The sequence below is a fragment of the Melozone crissalis genome, unplaced genomic scaffold (genome assembly GCF_028551555.1).
Source record: "Melozone crissalis strain CALT ecotype California unplaced genomic scaffold, PUWL_Pcris_2 ptg000006l_1, whole genome shotgun sequence".
NCBI classification, from domain to species: domain Eukaryota; kingdom Metazoa; phylum Chordata; class Aves; order Passeriformes; family Passerellidae; genus Melozone; species Melozone crissalis.
This window is the reverse complement of record NW_026535784.1, coordinates 37,739,072-37,758,720: the sequence shown is the minus strand read 5'-3', so window position 1 is coordinate 37,758,720 and position 19,649 is coordinate 37,739,072. Positions and strand designations below refer to the sequence as shown.

The window sequence follows — 19,649 nt, the reverse complement described above, 5'->3', positions numbered from 1 at the left end:
CCTCTCTTCACCTCAAATATATGCTATTTGCTCCTGATTTTGTGGAAAATTTCAGTTCATAGCCCTTTTTTCATAGTTTTGTTATGTTCATCTAGGCACCTGAGCAAAACATACCAGAGAACAGTTCAGCAATGCTCGTTTTTAAACTATCTTTGATTATATAATTTTTTTTTCCAATTACATGCTTTCCCACTTTGCTAAAATATCTATTCACATGCTACATGTTGAATAAAATTCTCCAAGTCAGCTAGGGAATCATAAAGAGAATCATCTGTGTCCTGACTTGTGAGAAACTTTCGAAGGGTATCTAAAGCACTCAAAGCCTCATTTTTGGATGGTAAAAGCTGTTCAGCTCCCTGAAGTTGATCACCTTCATCCTTATCTTCATCACCAACAAATGTCTCAGCTTTATCTGATGCACTTTCTTTGGCACACATTCTTTCATTATTTGTGGGCACTTCATAAGTGACCAAGCCATCATCTATAGCTGCATATTCTTCCAGAGACAAACCTTCTGGAAACTCTACTCCAGCTGCCCGTGCATGTGCAATCAAATCCAAATCACTTTTGACTTCATTGTCATTTTCATTTGTCTCAGTTTCTAATTTGGAAGTTGCTCCATTGCAACTTTTTGCAATAGTCTCTGGTGTTACTTCCCTCCAGCACAGGTACAGCATCTCAATTGCATCAAGAAGGGTCAGCATAAACTCTTTATTACTTTCTACACAGTCAACAAATCTCTTGATAAGACAGTGCCTGTATTTTACCTTCAGACTTCTGATAATCCTTTCTTTCATAGCTATACATGAAGAAGAGTCTGGAGGAAGGAACACTGATTTGACAGACTTCAGGTTCTTTACTTCTGTGTGAGCTGGGAGAGAATTAACAAGAATAACCACTCGACGCTGCTGTGCTTGAAATCCTTGATCGAGTTTGTGCATCCACTGTTCAAAGATTCCTGAAGTCATGCACGCCCTATCATTTGCTTCATAATCCACTGGCAGCGATTTCACATCTTTGAAAGAGTGTGGACTTTTGCTTTTTCCTATGATGAGCAGTGGGAGTTTCTCAGAGCCATCCATATTTGTACCCACCACTACAGTGATGCTCTCTTTGCTTTCTTTGCCTTCAGAAAAAGTTTCCCCTTTAAACGTAAACGTGTTATGTGGTAACATCTGATACAACAACCCGGTCTCCTGTATGTAAAACACATTTTTTGGCTGATAATCATTTAAATAACAAGGAAGCACATTTTGGTACCAAAGAGTTGGAGCACCCACTGCAGGAGTAGCAGCTGCTTCTACAGGCTGAGCTCTGAAAACTAAACCGTACCTCGACTTGAATCGATCGAGCCAGCCATTGCTGCATTTAAAATCACTGTGTCCAAGCTTCTGGGCAAAATCATTCGCCTTGAGGCGCAACATGGGGCCATTGACCGGCACATTCAGGCACTGCGCAATTCTGTACCACTTCATCAACGCTTCCTCCAGGTCGGCATAAAAAGCAGTTCTCAGTCTTTTCCTTTTAGGATCAAACCGCAAAGTTTCAAAGGCTTCCAAAACTTTTTCCTTATTCTTCATAATCGAAGACAGTGAGTTCCTCTTGATGCCATACTTGGCTGCAATCTCCGCCTTTTTCTTGCCGCTCTCCACAGCGCTTATGATGTCGATTTTCTCCTCGATAGTTATGCTTTTCTTCCTCCTCACTGTGGCTTCGGGCAGACCCTCTGCCATGGCACCGAGCAGCGTCTCCCGGGCGCGCTCATCCGCGCCCACAGCCGGCCGGGCTCCTTCCCTGCCGCTCCGGCCCCGACCGCAGGGGCTCGGCTCGGCGGGGCTGGCGCAGCCTGCCGGGCGGTGCCGGCGGTGGTTGCCATGGCTGCGACCATAGACATGACGGCCTAGAGAGGCCGCCGCCGTCATCCCTTTCCGGCCCGGCGCTTCCGGCTCCTGGTGCCACCGGAGAAGGAAGAAAATAAAGCTTGAGAGGGGCCGCCGGCGCCGCCCCGCCCGGCCTGCTCCGTTCCCCCTTCCCTCCTGCCCTGCCGTCCCCCGCAGCACGACGCCCCCGGGGCCGCAGCGGCGCCGCCGGCAGGTGAGGGACGGGCCGGGCCAGGCCGGGGCAGCCGCTGGGCCCGGGTTCGGGGAGGGCCGGGCCGCGCCTCCCGCTCCGTCCCGTCCGACGTGTCACCCCGCGGGGGCGGCCGCGCTTCGCCGGGCTCCGGGCCGCCCTTCCCCGGGCACCGGCAGCGCCCGGCGGGTCAGGGTCGGCCCGGTGCGGGCGTGCTGGGCGGCAGCACAGGGAGAGCAGCGCCCTGCTCGGGAGCAGGCGGGTTCCACGAGAGTGAGAGAGAGGGAAGCTGTGTGTTGGTGGAGGAAGAAAGCTCTAGATGCTGTGTTAATTTTGTGCCCCTGGGAGTTATTCCACACCCTGGCAATTACTGTTTTAAGTATGCCAATTTGTGTTTTGCTTATGTTCTTAAAGCATGGAAGCGCTTTGGTGTTGTGCGACAAGCAGGTGTTGCATGTGTAATTGTCTCCAAAGGAGTGGCAGTTCTTCCAGAACTTCTTATAGTACCGCTCTAATGGGTTATTTTTAACTGAAAGCCACTAATAGCCTTTAATTGCATGAAAGTCTTTGGAGGGGATCATTCTGAACATCCAGCCCAGGATGTAGTTTCTGTTTCTCACGTGTGCTTTTTATGCTTGGTGGAAAAGGTAGCAAGGAGTTATCACTTTGCAGTCGGCGGCTCTGTTACTTAAGAGTTGATTCTCTGGAGAAGATAACAGAAGGGTTCTTTTTGCAGGGCTGGAGAGGGATGTCATTTGATCAGTGCAACTCCAAAACTTTCTGAATCATGTTTATGTAGGTATGTGCATGTGTACTCACACAGTTAAAATGTCGGGAATAAGAAACACAGAAGAGTGTTAGATTGGCAGAACTGGAAGCTGAGGCAGTAGCTTGATCAGCTGGTTTTTTTCTGATTTGATAGAAGTTGAAACCATAATGGCAGCCCATGGCTCAGCTAATCTGGAGATGAGCAGAGCTTTAAATTGTTTAGGGCCGGGTTGATGTAGCATGGAGAATATGAAAGTCAGCAGCAGCCCTGTTCTCCAGTCTTCTTCTCCATCATGTCTTCTAACTCCCAAGCATAATTAGATCTTGCAAGTGCAGCAACCAGGAAATTCAAGAGCATTAAGAAGAAACTATGGTGTGATTGCAGCAGGAAGTGTTTAATACAGTTCCTTATAGTACTTTTTTTTTTAAAAGTATTACTTTTATAGTATAGTACTTTTTTTTAAAAAAAAAAGGTGGTTGATCTCTATCTTGACAAGAATTAGTGAAAGTGTCTTAGAAATTGAAATAGTCATTAAAATGGTCATTTTTCTACCAGAGATTTTCTTCAGTGTTACAAAAATTTACATTCTTTATGCAGTTAAGTAGTAAGACAACGATAAAAGTGTGTAATAAACTTCATTTTAAACATAAGATATCTTGCTGTTGTCTTATTGGTAATTGATTTAGGAGAAAAGTAAGTGAAGGAACCAGTGAATCTTGCTTAGAAAAGCTGATCTGATTCTTGAGAATCCCACAGTTCTTATTTCTGAGACCATCAATCATTTACCTAAGTGATGTAAGTATGTGAGTAATATACTTCTTATTCAAAATTAATTTATTGTTGATGATATTTACTTCATATTTTCATGAATAAGCAAATATGAATTTGCCTTTTTAATGAAAAGTACATAAGTATGCTCTTTTAACCATTAATTATAGATGGTTAAATGTCTCTTTATGTCTCCATCCTAGAGGAAGCTTACTATGTTGTTTATAAGTTCTTGCTTTGCTTTGCTTTTTATTTTGCCAGTTGAAAAAGTGATACTTAAATCCCCGGGACTCAAAAATCATGTGGTTTAATTTATGATGAACAAACCTTGAAATTACCGAGGCTGTAATCCAATATGCATTCAAGGTAGCTGCACTATGAGGGGAATGACTCTCAGTCTGATCTGTGTCTTCTCTTCTGCTGTGGTGCAGTATTTGTGTGGATTTGCACAGTTGGGATGGGAGGTAAAAGAGAACCCAGAAGGGCAGGAGTGATGTGGACAGGTTTTGTTCTTGTGGAACCAAATATGGATCAAGCATGTTTTTTCCAAGTAGAATCTCTTTGAGTTGTTCTGTTGCAGCAGATGGTAGCAAATGTCCTGGTACAGCAGTCACCTAATGTGTTCTAAAGTTGTGGCTGCTTTAGTGAGGAAACAAACCAAGCCCTGGGTAACACAATCCATGCTGTTCTGGGGATTAGCAGCTTCTTACAAAGAACAGCCCCTTGTCTGGCACCTGCAAGAACTACGGAGATGCTAAAGTCTGTGTGCATTTCTGTAGTGGAACTTTAAATGATAGATGTGTGTAGATGTTGTGATTACCACAATTTCACATGAGTGTCTTCGCTTCTGAATCTTGATGAAGATGTAGAAAGTTTTCATCCTTGCATCCAGTGTTTGATGCTTACATCCCCATTTTTTTCTGTAAAAGCAGTAATCAGGAAATTCTGCAGTTAAATTGGAATGTGCAGTTGAACTTTGTATGAAAGCCACCTTTAATCTACATTTTTTCGCCTTCTCATGTTTTGAAATTGATCACTGTGATCCTGCAGAGCTGCATTGAAACTGTTAGTACTACCTGTAGGAAAAGAACTCTACAAAATATTGATCATGGAGAGGTGTTCTAACATAAATGGTGAATTCATTTGGGTTTTAAAAAATTAATTATTTGCCTTTATGCAGTGTCTTCTACATGGATTTGTGAGATGGTTCTTGCCCCTAGGTTCTTAAATCTTTCAAAAGTTCTTAAATCAATCAAAAATGTTTTTGCCTGTAGCATTTAATAGTTTAGAACAGTGTTACCATGGTACATAGGCTTGTATATGATGAACAAATATGACTCCAGGAACACTGATGTGGTAGAACTGAAGAACAGATTGTCTTAAAGAAGGCTCTGCCACAAGATGAATTTAGCTTTTTGTTTAACAAGTAGAGCAAGGAAGTAACGCTTATTGTCCTATTCTATCATGTAATTGTTTTAGCTACTCCGAAATAAGCTGTAAAGCACAGAGGTTTTCAGCCACAAGCAGAGTTTGAACAGGACCATGTGGGCAAACAGCATCTCTGCTGTACAGTCTTCCATGTTCAAAAGAAATTTGAAAAATTAAGGAAGCTATATAAGGATGTTAAACTTATTTCTTAATTACCTCAAAGGGAGTTTTATACTGATCCTAGAAAAATCCAACTTCATTCAGTGGTAGCCCTGAATGAACTGTTTTTCTGGAGAAAACCTCTTATTTTACGTATTTGGTTTTCCAAAATAAAGTAATAGGTTATCCAGTGCAATACGATCTAGATGATCTAGGTGATTCAGTTTCTCAGCCTTTGTGTCCTTATTTTATTTCTCCTGCTATGTGAGCTGCTTACCTTATTAATTATTTGCTTTAGTTAGAATGTTTTATAGGTCAGGAATTTGAAATACAATATAAACACAAATAGCAATCTCTTTATAAATTTTCTTAATCTGGTATGTGTCTGAACATGTATGAAATAGTGCAAGACTTAATGAACTGAAGTCATGTGTGATTGTATGCAATACTGGCAGATTAATTAATTTTTAATGATTGGTTGTCTCCTCCTCTCAAACAGCTGAGTGAATTGTGGTGTCACCTGTAGTTACCAGCTATTTGGAATCAAATTGAGATAATTTCTTTACTTAAGATAAAATTGTGTATGTAATTCATCTTTCATGATCGCTATATTCACAGAGTTGATTTCTTTCTCATGTGCTTAGTGTTAGCAACTTTCTTTGCTTCTGCAGCTGAGATCTTTTTGAGGCTAAAATGAAAGGGATTCTGTTCTAGTAAACACAACAGATTTAACAGCTTAATAAGTTTCAGTGGCTTAGCATTAGTGTAATCTTGCAATGTTTGGATAAATCTTACGCCTTAACAAAATGGTGATCTTTGCAATGGTAGGATACAGTCAGTGTACTGTTGCAAGTGGCAGGATATATGTCACCTGAAGAACCTTGTTTGACTTCCAGGGTTTTATGTTTCAAGCTTAGTTGTCTGTGGGGAAAGGTTGCTTTGGCAGTGGAAGCTTACACTAGACTGTATTCCTAATCCCTCTTAGATTTTTGGAGAGCTGAAGGCCTGGTCACTATCAAAAGAAGGAGGGTTCAATTTGCTTTAGCAGAACTTGTAAAATAAATGTTTTCTGAAAGCCTGCTTTGGTTTCTGTGAGGTGCAGCATCCAGCTCCTTTCACTTCAATTAATGCATGCCAAACCTGTTTGGTTTTCAGGTATGTCAGAACACAGCAGTGAATCCACAACACTTGATGAGTCTCATCCATCTGCAGAAGAGATCCAGTCTGGCTGTGAGGTGATTGGGTGATAGTTATATTAGTGTAAAATCAACCAATCCTAACAAGTTTCAGATTCCCAAAAATTCTGCTTTACATAGCACAGTGTTGTTAGTATGGGGATATAAGTTCATGCACAGCATCTTGAATGGGTGGGGTTGGTTTTGAGACACCATTAATAACAGTCCAATTAATTCATAGCAAAGGATTACTTCAGCCAGTAGCCTGTTGCTGTGCTGCAGTATTTGTTTTGTAAATTGAATAGATTTAGGCATGGTAGAATCTGAAATGTGTGAGTATTGCAGGAAGAAAGGGTTGGTATTTAAAGGCATCAATCTTTGTGTAACCTCACTATAACAAGGTGTTTTATCTACTGCAGAAGGACTGAATCTTTTTTTCTCTGACAGCAGATACAGTTTTCACCTTCTCTATGGAGAAGTCTGTGATTTGAATTATGAACAAATTCCTAAGGTTCCCAATATTATTTAGCTAATCAGGTGTGTTTGGGATGCTCTTTCAGAAAGATAGGGTCAACATTTTCCTGACTGTTCTAGAGTAAAAATGAAAAAAAGTAATGCTGACTTTATCACTATTGGAGCTTCAGTGACAGTGAATTGTTTTTAAACTTTCAGTAAAAACAGAATAATGATTCTCTTTAGTGTATTTCCAGATCTGATATTTGTAAACATAGATGTACAAAGAAAACATAGATAGTTACCGAAGGACAATTCTATTTTTTCAAAATAAAACATGCATCTGAAATGCAATGTTTTCCTCTAGTCCAATTAATGTCTAATGCATCAATACAAATTTAGGAACTTATTTAGATTTATTTCAGGTTGTTTATACATATGGTAAACTTTCTTCTGAGGAATCAATTTCTTTGTATGTTTAGTTTAAGTCAGTTGTGGGCTACACTTGCCAGAGAGACACTTGATTCAGCAATCATACTCCTTATTTCAGCAGAAATGCTGCTGTGGTGTGGTGGTTTAGTTTTCTCTCAGATCAATAACCTTACCCTGGTTGTGTGGAGTTACAGGAACGCACATCCAGAGGTAAAGAGAAATGGCTGCTGGATTTGGCAGTAGCCTACGGTCAGAGTAAGTATTTTGAGGTGCTGCACTGCTGATGCTGTGGGCAGTGCTCCATTCTCAGTGGCTTCTTCACTGCATTACTGCCTGCTCTGTTTCAGAGGTGCAAGTGTTGGAGATGTGCCTGCTTGGGAGACTTGATGGGAGTGGAAAAATGACCCATCCTCTTTTTGAGCACAGGTCACTTTGTTTTGATCTGCAGTGTTTCCGGAATCTTGTTTGCTGTGCAAATACATTGCTCTGGCTCAGGAAGGAGGTGAAGGGATGGTGAAAGCTGCTGGGGGAAAGAGTTGGGGGAGAAGGGCAAGGAGTGGTTCTTGACAGCAGTGCAAGCTTAAACTGTTAACTAAAATGGAGATGATGGTTTCTTGTTATGTCTGAGTTAAATTAGCAGTTTATCACACTTCCCCTTTTCAGCTGCTCATTTCAAGGCTTTGGTGCTTGTCTGACCTCATTGCAAACTGATTCAGCTCACTGAAGCTGGAAAATTAACCTGGTGAAAAGGTCTATTGCCAGGCTAGTGAGTTGTGTATGGTGTCTGTAGTCAAGTGAGTGTTGGGGAGGTGAGGCACTGTGTGGTTCACAGTAGAGAGTGGAAAGTAGAGTGGTGAAATGTCCCCTTTTCAGCAATGGGAAGTTGTTGGTGTTCAAAAGTAGCATGGAACTGACATTAGCAAGTAATTTTTTGCTTTCTCTGAACTAGATACAAAGGTCTGACTCAAGTAGGAATGTAAAAAAAAAGGTGAATTGCTTCTAGTTGTCCAGAGAAGCTGATGAATTTTTGTTTCCTAATATATGTATTTATTAGAGATGTGTGCATGTGCTTTGAGCATGTATATCTCTCAATAAAAGCATAAAAATATATCAATGCCAATATTTGCAAAATTATTCTAGATTCTTGTTGAGAAGCACCTGAGTCAAGGTGTTTTTCCTTTTATTAGAGATGTAGTTTTGTTTATGATCTCTAGCAAAGTGCCCCTTGACAGAAGAGGACTTTCCCTTTGAACTGTGTTATCTGATAATTTGTGGAAAGAGGAACAAAAGTAGCTGTGACTGAACGTGGCCTATGCTAATGCTTCTGTATTATGCAAGTAGCTGTGACAGGCTAAGCATTTTGAAAAATACCTTACTTGACCATATCAAGTAGAAGTGTAGTTTCTAGCAGCCTTAGAGCTTAATTAAGCACATATGAGATGTAGAGCAAGCTTAAGAAACTTGAGCTATTGGACAGATTTCCCAAATCAAAATGTGATGTGGCAGGTAACTAGGGCATCTAGTCTGATGATGTTGTATAGCAACTCTCTGTGAGGAGCAGGGAGTTGGGCTTGATGATCCTTGTTGGTCCCTTACAACTTGAGATAGTCTATATTCTATTAAATGAAACAAATTACTCTTTTAAAAGTACTCATAAAATAAGCACAGACCTTTTGGTGTGCTTCAGTAGAAGCACATTTAATGGAGCCTACAAACAGTGACTAGTTAGAAGAAGTCTTGAGAAGCCTCAAGACTAATAAAGGAAATCAGGCTCACAAATGTAATTGAAGTGGTGATATGTGAAAGTGGAAGAAATATTAGTAATGGGGTATGACGGAAGATGTTCCAGTTAAGAATGATGCAAGTGATGCTCAGTAAGTACCAGTAAAATCTTTGTGTTATATTCATACTCTGTAAAGCTTCACGTGTGGTAGGAGAAGCTGATGGTACTTCAGATCCTGACCTCAGGCTGTGCCTCTTCCTGACCCTTGGGCTGAAAAGAGCTGGTTCAGTTTGATGATTTAAGAGCTTTAAGGGTATAAGGGTACCTATTCTCAAGTACCTGTTGATGGTACACCTTGTCTTGCCAGTCTAGCACAGGTGTACAGGCTGGTTTGAGGGCTTGAGACAACTTTTACGTAAGTGAACAAACACTGCCTTGGTTGTCTGTTGATTTTTTCTTCTGTTTCCACTTTAGATGACTGGTGAAGCTGCCTTGCAGAGTTAGGAGCAGCTTTTTCAAAGGGACGAAATTTTCACTTCCTCTTAATTTTGGAGTGTTAAGCTGCCATTCTCTCTTCACGTGCTTGTAAATGATGTGCAGTTCTTCTGGGAATGTCTCTTCAAGGCTATACCTTAGGTTGTACTTGAAACACAGCTGCTGCTACTGTTCGTGATGCAGCTGCATTTGAAACTAACTTTGAGTACTGAATTCTCTTGGTACTTTTGGGCCCTTTTTCATGAGAGTTGTATACCAACAGTTTAGTCAGAAGGTGGCACTATATTATGGTAAAATAAGAAGCAGCTGAAACGATTTCAAAGTTTGGAATAATTGCTTTTCTTGTTACACATAATTAAACGTATTGCTCTTCTCTAGTATTTATTGTTTATTAATTGCCAGTGCAATTTTTTTTAGCCAAGCTCATTATAATTGGAGATCTCAGGTTCAAGTGTGTGTGTAAAACATTTGTCTGAGCCCATGCCTCATTTGTGTCTTACTCCCCCAATGCCAATGGGTTAAATTTTCATTTTCCTTTGCTCTTAGCTCTGGAAACTTTAAATAACTTCTGACTGAGCTGTGCTAGAGTATTACTGTGATTCAGTGATGTGATTAAATAAACATATACAGACTGAGTATATCAGAGTATTTCCAGTCGGAGTTTGAAATAAAATCAACTGTTATGAAACCCATACATCAAATATTTTCATATGGATTACTTATTGGAAATGTAAGACAAATGCTAACCTGTTTCTTTTTACAGGGAAGTGCAATGGCTCAAGAATCTCCCAAAAATTCAGCGGCAGAAATTCCTGTGACTAGCAATGGACAGCTGGAAGATTCTCATGAACACAGCTTTAACAGGGTCAGAATTTTCTTTGCTTCTATTATGGTACCATTATCAGAAATGCTGAAGTTACAATTCGGTGCATAGCAGTCTTCACTTGGCGTAGTTTTCTGGAGGTTTACTGCAAAAACGCCTTTGAAGCTCAGCGATAATTGTAAGAGTTGAACTAACACAGTGTGGGTGCATATAGCAGTGACCTGTTTTTGTGTCAAAGGCACGTTCGTGGTGGCAGGGGCTGAGTTCTTCCCTCTCCGCTCGCTGCAGGTGAACGATCCGTTCTGCTCGTGCCCGGGCGTCCAGCAGAGGGCGCTGGGGCACAGCCCGTGGAATTTGGGGTCGGGCTCCTTTTATTTGGATTTTCCTTTGGAATTGTCCACGTTTACTTGATATCTGCTGAGGCTTAGGTTTTAAAAAAAGCTCTGAAGTCTTAACAGTTCCATACTGACTTGCAGTGCAGAATTATTCTTAAAAGAAATACTAAGCAGAACTTCAGCAGTTTATTCTGTTTTACTAAAATGCTGATTAGAGGGGGGTACCTTCATAAGGTTTGTTGTTCACCTAAGATCTACCAGTGACATAATGTAAAAATTAGTAGAGTGTTTAATGAAATAAAGCTTAAACTACATTTCTATGAACATGTATATTCAGGGAAACCAGCTTGGGAAATCATCTTGAAGTGGTAAGGAATTTGGGTTCACCTTAAAGCGGGGAAACAGACTTAGTAATTTGAAGCTTGATGATCTTGCTGCTGCTGTGACTTGACTGCTGTCTAAGTTACCTTTTCCTTACATAGTGATTCTTCTGCAGTGCAGTGCATGCAACACTTGTGTACAGCAAATGGAACTTGCCTTCTTGGTGACTGCATTAGGGCCTGTGCTCAGGCAAAATGTAAAGCTGGAATTTTAAGGTAGTTTTTGTCTATGGCCATATGTGAAAGTTGGAGTAGATTTTTCCTGCATGCTAATCGTTTTGCTGGCTTGGAGTCAACTATATTTTGAAACTTTTACTTTGACAAAAATGGGTCAAATCTTTGGTCAAATTGCAGAAAAACATGTACTCTGCAAGCATATTTGAACTTGCTGTAATTATTTTCGCAGTGCTTATTCTGAGATCAATGAAGAAGTGCACTTCAATTATTTTTTTGAACTGTCTTGTACAAGTTCACACCTGCATGTGTGACCTGAAGTCAGAATATGTGATAATCAAGGCTTCTTATAAACAAAACAAAGAAAATAAACTTCTTGGAATTAACATCTAGGTCTGTTTACTAATCTGTTAGTCTCAAATTCTAATATTTAGCTTCTATTCATCTTGCTTCATGTTTGTTATTTCTAATGCTTAATGCCATGCTTTTTCTTTTTTTCCTTGCCAGGTAATTTTTTGCTTTAACCTAAAGCAATATGCATTGCACCACAAGAATTTTGGGGTCTTTTTTCCTACAGTTTATGGAAATGATAAGCCAAGTACTGATTTTTATGAAGTCAATTGAGAAAGGGACAAGAAATCCTGACCACTCTAATTTGTACTGTTACCACAGTGGTCAGTATGTGACCACAGTAGAGTTTAGAGCACTCCAGTGTGCTGATTTTGATTGCACCTTCGTGGGAAGTTGGGGAACAAAGTTACTTTAATTCTCTGCTTCCTTATTTGTATGATCAGGGAAATAGTCATCTAGATGCTGTACAATTCAGATGTAAAGAACAAAATACTTCTTGTTCTGTACTTTTTAGTCTTCTGCAGCTATTTTGCCACCAAGACTTGAGCAGCTTTTTGCATATTTTTAAGTTAAGAGGTATTTGTAGAACCTTTTCTTTTGAATTCTTTGATTAAAAAATTACACTTTCCTCTAAAATTGTGTTCTCTTTGGCTCTTCTATGAGACCTCGTCCATAAGCTGCTCTGGCATGAAAATGCACATTTGTGTTTCACCAAATGCACTTTTAATATGCATTCAAGCATGAGAAGTATTTCATTTTGTGAGGCAGTGCAGAGCAAATGTATTTACCTGAAAATGGCAAGTAGGGTTGCTCCTTCTTCAAAGAAAGATGCCATTAGTTTTGCAGAACTTCAGACAGCATAGATTGTCATAATGTCACTTCAGAAGGAAGTTTGTTAGTTCCATTTTTGTGGGAATGTGACATAGCACTAATTGGTGCATCTTCTTGGTATAATACATATTTAAAAGGTAACTTAAGTGTTTTCCTAACTGTAAAATCTCAGTCAGAAATATGCTGCTACATTCTAATTCTCTAATAAGACATGCCTGTGGAATTCAGACAAGTTTTGTCCTGCCCATATGAAGGATGGAAACTCTTTTACTGAAAAAAGCTGTAGCTTCAGTCGTCACTGGATCGAATATCTAACGTTCTTTCAGTACAGAAAAGCTTCACATAGTGGTTTTTAACTCCCCAAGCTCTGTTAGATCTCACTTGAGCTTTAAGAACTTGATGTATGGAACTGTTTGCTAATGTTTGGGTATTTGTGAGACAGAACGCTCCAGCATTTCCTAATCGAAAGTTTTTCTTATTATTTTGTATAAGAAAGCCCAATGTACAAAAAGTCTGGCTAGTTTATATTTTTCACTTGTTTTACTTCAATTATCCCTGACTTGCAGAGCCCAGTTTTGGACTGTTGGAATGATGTGATTAGCATAGTGGTGTTTTAATGTGACTGGGGGTATTGGGAGCTGAGGACAGTAGGAAGGAGTGAGGGAAGTATATTATTGCTATATTCAAGTATATATATTATACTATACTATAATATAATATATATTATATTATTGCTATATTCAAGTATATTATTCCTATATACAAAAGCATGCCATATAGTGTGAGAGCTGCATAGGTATAAACTAAATTTTTCAAAAAACATTTGATCTGCCTGTAAAGATATTCAAGCATCTGTAAGCAATTTATCATGTTTAAAGTATTGCACAAAAATCTGCATGGTATTCTTATCAGTTTGAGCCTGAATTTGTTTAATCTAATTTTTGATACTGGCTCTCCTCATGGTTCGTATTGTACTTTCATGGGAACAAAATCATAGTTAAGCATGCATATAAAACCAGTAATCAACTACAGGATGAAAAAACATAATGAACTTCGTTGTGTGTCTTCAATTTGTCTTACTAGAATTACGAAATCAGATCTGGGATCTGATGAATCCGAGTGCATGTGTTCACGGTCTTGTTCTGTAATTTTATTGCTAGACTGCACAAATAGATAAGGTCAATTCTCTTGTTTTTTGCCCTCTGAAAAAAAAGCTAGCCTTGTCACTCACATTCTGCCTGCAATGTCTGAGTTAATCTCTTAGGTTTTGCTATGTTGACTGACATAGTTAGATTTTTACTCAGCATAATTTTAGTTTAATTAACATAGGACTGATTTAAAATATATTTCTAGAGCTGTGTCTGTTCTAGAAAACTGGTTTGAGGAGATAAAAAAGTCACATGTTCTTCATACAGTCTGAAAAACCAAAAATATGTCTGTTAATGATGAGAGTGGGAGGGAAATTAAAACAGGATTGTAGTATGGCATTAGGTAAATCAAAAGGATGTAGTAGAAAAGGTCTTCTCGTTGAAGAGCAGTGTATTGGAGAATAGAAGAAATGTGTTAATCTGTTATTTGCCACTTCATCAAAGATTAAAGCCTTCAGGTCTTCTCCCATTTATTTATGTTGAATTTATACTGATGTGAGCATCTAGTGTCTCAATTAATGGAAAACAGGAACTGAGTGATGTAATGGGGCAAAGAGAAAAAGAAACTGCTGAATGTATATGAGTAACTCTACTTGCACGTGATTTTGATAAGAAGTTAAAGTTCAGAGCCCATGTATCTTACTGGATAGACATTATGTCTATCTGCATAACCTTTTGTTCCATAGGGCTTGTAATCACACTTATCAATCAGATAGATATGTTGTAAATTTTTCCTGAAGTCAACTTGAGTAGTTTTATTTAAAATGTTATCCCCCATTAAAAACAAGCAAGCATGTGATTGATCTGATACTAGTTGTTCCACTGTTGAACCAGCCATTGGTGTGATATGTTAAGAATACCTTAATTCAAGGTATTAAAGACAAGTAAAACTATCTGTCAAACCTCCTGTTGGTATTAAGCAGAAGTTAATGTTTAGTGATGCATCACTAATGGAGTAGTATAACTAAGAAATTAATCCAGTGTTGTTTCCTTAGTTGCTCCTTAGTTAAGTAAGTTTCTATAAATTAAGTTTTGGCTGGGTTGGTTTCTGCTGTTGGAGAAACAATACAGTTCTTGTCTTTCCCCTCTTCATTTTAGATTATTATGGATAGCATGATTGGGAAGTGTCATTTTGGAAATAGTCTGGTAATTCAGCCAACATTCCTTCATGAACATGCATTCTGAATGACTTCTTTGCTGTGTCTGCTGTCTCAACAGGACTGCTATGTCAAAAATTCATACTGGTTCATCAAACAACTCTATTATGTGTATAATAGAGTTGTGTAAATAAGGCTAACCTGACTAAAATATATTTAGTTTAATACAGTGATTTGAAGTCATTAAAATGGGATTTTAACAAATGGTTAAAATGGCTTAAATATTCTATGACATACAGGTTTGAATAGTCTTGACTAGCTAGTTAGGGTAGTGCACTTATTCTCTTCAGCCATTTCATGCTTTTGCTTCTTGCTAAATGAGAATGGAGTAGGTAATGCAGTCTTTTAACTTGGGAATCTTCTGAGTTGTGGTTTTTTTATACCTCTAGCTCTGGGTCTCAGTGACCTTAGAAAATTAAAATGCTTTTACTAGGTGGTAAATGCATAAACATGGTTTCAGCCTCATACAAATGAAAATTATTAATGAAGCATTTTTCTATTTGCATTTTGGTGATGGTGATCCTATAATAGATTTGTAGGCTTGCTGTGTATCAATAAATTTTGATCAATTCTAAAGACTTGAATTTACCTTTTACAAAGAAAGGGGGAAGTCTTAAACTTAGCTGGAAGAGCAGTACATTACCAAAATATAATCATTCATGGTAGTAGGGGAATCTGTCCTCACTTCCTATCTTGTAAGTACCTAACTTACATTTAGTGGGAACAAAAAACAAAAGCTGTTTATGTTGCCTTCTTACCATTCAAACATTAAGTACACTCATACTTTCCTTTAAGTGTAACATTTTAGACAGTGTTTCTAAATTATCCCTCTTTGTAAGTTATTGAAGGGATAAACTGTTTTGTCAGTTTGAATACAGATTTTTGGTAGCTTTTTTGTTTATCTATACTTGTGTAAAGAAAAGAAAAGCAAGCACGATCAGTTGCAAGAATGACATTAAAACTTTTGGTTTACATGCAGCAATGTGTCTCCCCTGAACAGTAACTTGCATGTTTGTAAGCAACAAAAAGGTCTTGTTTTGATAATCACTGACTTTTTGTCAATTCTGGTCATGTGTTAATCAACAAATGGTAAAATTTTCTTTTAAATTTGTATGTAAGAATATCATTCTTCACAAAGATGCATTTGAACTGGTTTATAGGTGTTTAAAAAGGGGTTTGAATTGAACTTTGCCTTTCTTTAAATTGAACTTTGCCTTTTTGACAATGGGAAAAAAGTAGATCTCTTCAAACGAATATGTGTTTGTATACATATATATATATGTATATAGATTCATGTAAAAATTCTGGTATATGTATGGACAGTTGTAGATCTTTAAAATTTTCATATTCCAAATACCAAGTTTTTATTTAAGAGATGGATGCATTGTAGTATTTTGATTTATTTAATTCTGTAGTTTGTTCATCTTGTGTTTAACTTCAGGTTAGAATTACATTGAGTGTACGGAAGTAGTGCAGTTGCTTAGGTTTAGATACAAACTTTTGTCTTTACAAAGCAGCTGTTCTGCATTTTACCCTTAAATACAGATGATTGCTTAGATTCCTATTGCAAACGTGCTTAAGCAAGTTGGCTGTGTACAGTTGTTTGGCTTCAGGTTTGGATATTTCTGAAAACTGCACGTCACGCCAGGGTGCCTTCAGGAAAAAAATAAGTCATGCCATATCCTTTCTTTGAAATCAGTGCATCTTCTCTGCAATCTGGTTATCCTTTTTCAAGTCTCTCTGCTTTTTCAGCTTTTAGTGACTTGCTACATTTTGAGTTAAATGGTCCCTATTAGCTAAACTAAGTTGAAGCAAAGGCTTTCCAGCATACCACCTACTGCAAGTACTTAAATGGAAGCACCGGTGTTAAGTCAGTTGTGAAGACTGAAAAAGTATGAATCTGAAGTTCTGACATGCTTAACGTGGGAGATCAGGTTCTGCATGTGACTACTATTTGTTTTTCATGCTGTTTCTTTTTCTTTTTTTTTTTTTATATGATGCTTCAGGTACACAGATGTGGCATGATCTGTTATCACATAGCCTGTTCATGTCAGTGAAAGTTTGGTTGTAGGAACTGGTTACTCTTTGCAGTAACATGCTGGGTTTTTGATGTTGGTGAAATTTCTGGAATTCACATGGAAAAATTATTTTGCTGGAAATCATATATTTGTAGTTCTTCCTTTTTCCTCTTCCCAGGGGTTTGTCCTAAACTGAAGACATCAAAATAAATCTGGGGGGATGTGATCCAAAACTACTTCTTGACAATCTGAGCCTCTAGGCAGTATCTGCATCATTCTTATGCACTAACTTGCTTCTGGTTTGTGGATTGAGTGACTGCAGTTATAGGTCAAACATGGATTAGATTTTAAAGGTTGTGATTTCTTTGTAATTAGAAGCATTACATGGATCACGCACAGTTACTATCTGTGTCTGGACACAGACATCTTTGAGTTATGTATAGCTTTTCTCTGGTGCTCCTTGATACTTTCCCCCTTTTTTACCTCTGTATGGAAGCAGAGGGGATGCAAAATAGTATCTGACTCCAGACATTGACAGTTTTCTGATTTCTTGATGCTTTTATTTTTTTGTATTGTCATTGTAGCCACATGCTGCTACATTTTACCTTTTTGCTTTCACTTTCATAGTACTTTTTCACTCACTTTTTACTTTCATCAATAAATGGTTTTAAATTGCTTTAAAACCTGAATTTTTTTAAAGTTCTATGTCTAATTGCATAACACCAGAGGCTTAAACTTCAATTAGATCACTGGCAGTATAGTCCAGGAAACCTGTGGGGAGTTTTTTTGTAGAGGTAGATAAGACAGCAAAAATGGGCAGTAGGATGATACGTGAGCTGTGGTGTGTGGGATCTTTCTTAGGCCTATGCTGAGTTTCAGTGAAGACTTTGGTTACCTGGGAGCTGGTTGAATTACTTGATCCAGCCCTCAAAAGTTAAACAAGGTGATCTTGGGCAATTTTAAATGAAGGGATTTCAAAAGCAAACAAAAGTAAGTGGCAGCTTTGTGCTCTGAGCACTTACGATGCAGACTAGGTGCTCAGAAAGAAGCTGTTTAAATGATGCCTTTCTGGATGTCACTTCTATGTAAAATATTGAAAAGATTTAATGTGCTAGTCATAAGAAATGAGGATGCTATGAACTTTAGGGCTATTCCTTGCTTAGTGATTTTTTTAAATCTTCAACATTATGATAGTTGCTTCCATATTTTTGGTTTGTAAAGTGTTTTCTGCTTGAAAAATCTTGTATGATTCTGCACCCCTGACAGTTTTTAACTGGACACTTTATTAAACTGACATAGCTGCTTGGACCAGCTTCAGACCACATAACATAATGCTTCTGGCCACATTTTTGGTAACTGCTTCTCTACGACATGGCATTCTACTTGGTCATCAATATAACAAAAATATCTAGAATAAATATTCAGGCTATACTTACACTGTTTCTCATTCATTTATGTTGTATTTGTGCATACTCACAGAAAGCAGTGATACCAGCAAGGACTTTCTAGGCTAAAGGCAGAATTGCTTGTCTGAGAGCCGTTGAAACTGTATTATAATACTTTAGAGTCACTTTAATTGCCTTTTTTTTTATCTTTAACTTTCCATTTTTATGCATATATTTTCCAGGACTTGAAATGTTCATTACCAGTTGGACTTGGCCTTTCTGAAACCAAAATAACATCTCATGGCTTTGATGGTGCCAAAGAGGGAGTTGTTGAGGCAGGGCAGTTTCCAAATAAAGGTAAGTGCTTTTTTTTATATTTCTCAATTTAAAATCTTTAGTCATATTCTTACATGGTCAGAATACAATGTTCTGTAACTGCTTTGAGCAATTTGGATGAATGTACACATTTGAGTTCTGCATTAGTGACAACCAGTTTACCGTCTCTTGTTAGCTGGGTTGTTAAAATAAGAGAATACATGCTACACTTGCAGTATCTGTCAAGGGACTGGAGGAAACTACTTGGTGTTAAGTTGGTCTGCACTTATGGGAAGGGAAGGCCTTGGACACCTTGAACTGGTGTCAGGCTGAAGAATTTTACTATTGCATTGTGTTGAAGTTTTCTTCAGACTTTTCAGGTTACTGTTCTGATTTGAAACAACTGGAGAGTTATTTATTTGTTATATACACTTCACCTATTGAGAGTAGATTAAAAAGTGGGATTCTTCTTGGGAGTATTAATGTATGCCTTAGAGAATCTAAGTGATATTAAACAATGAGAAATACAAAGTGATAGACAAGCCAATAATGTCACTATTTCCTATCTAAGAGCAATAGAATACCATGATATTGTATGCGCAAATGGTATTCAATGAATTATGTACCTTTAACAGCTTCTGATTTGAAGCTGTTAAAGGTAAAAGATTTGAAATTATCTCAGTTGTGCAGCTATGAAAATAAGGTCTTTGTAGTCATAAATTTAATTTACATTTTGCTTCATTTCCTGTTTGGTAAAATTCTTTGCTTATGAAAACAGTTGATTTACATGTTGTACTTTACATATATTACAAAGTGAATGCTGTGTTTCTTTATGCCTTTGAAAGTAGCAAAATATCTAGCTAAAAACTGGAGCAGATGGCAAACTGCTCACCATTCCTGCCTTTTTGTATTCTATTACCAGGATAACTGTTGCAGCTGTTAAGTGTATTAGCCTGTAAGGGAAAAGTGTCTGAAGATGTTTCAAGCTACACTAATGTGTTTGAAATGCAAATGTTCTGTGGAAATTTCTGTACACAAATTATGAGCTTTGGACACTTTGGGTGTCACAGATTTTCTCCAAGGGTGTTTTGGGATTTTTCCTGATGTTCTAACAAAATCAGAGAGAGAAGTGGTAAAAGCTAGGGTTTCCTTTGAAACCATGGACAAAAGTTGAATGATTGCCCTATTTCAAATTCTGTCTTGTGTTTGAATGTCCTTATTAGGGTTTCACTTTTGAATGCAAAGTAGACAGTACTGGAG

At 38.2% G+C, this 19,649-nt stretch overlaps 2 protein-coding genes across 4 annotated transcripts in view; one reads left to right on the top strand and one right to left on the bottom strand.

Moving 5' to 3' along the window:
* Positions 1 to 206: 206 nt before the first annotated feature.
* On the bottom strand, positions 207 to 1,922 carry TIGD4 (tigger transposable element derived 4). The gene has a single exon (XM_054295372.1). The coding sequence runs from the start codon at positions 1,920 to 1,922 to the stop codon at positions 207 to 209; it is 1,716 nt and encodes a 571-aa protein (XP_054151347.1).
* Positions 1,923 to 1,947: 25 nt separating this feature from the next.
* The window catches only part of ARFIP1 (ADP ribosylation factor interacting protein 1), a 40,802-nt gene continuing 23,100 nt past the window's right edge, over positions 1,948 to 19,649 (top strand). For 2 of the 3 annotated variants that reach the window (XM_054295815.1, XM_054295817.1), the window contains exons 1-4: positions 1,948 to 2,094; positions 6,350 to 6,429; positions 10,236 to 10,337; positions 18,317 to 18,431. In XM_054295815.1, the coding sequence (XP_054151790.1) occupies positions 6,352 to 6,429; positions 10,236 to 10,337; positions 18,317 to 18,431 (295 nt within the window). In that variant the 5' untranslated portion in view covers positions 1,948 to 2,094; positions 6,350 to 6,351. The remainder of the gene's footprint in view (positions 2,095 to 6,349; positions 6,430 to 10,235; positions 10,338 to 18,316; positions 18,432 to 19,649) is intronic. The other variant, XM_054295816.1, reaches the window with a different exon arrangement.

What these genes read in the sequence shown, in the direction of transcription:
- TIGD4 (XM_054295372.1), bottom strand. Translation starts at nt 1,922, where the DNA reads ATGACGGCGGCGGCCTCTCTAGGCCGTCATGTCTATGGTCGCAGCCAT.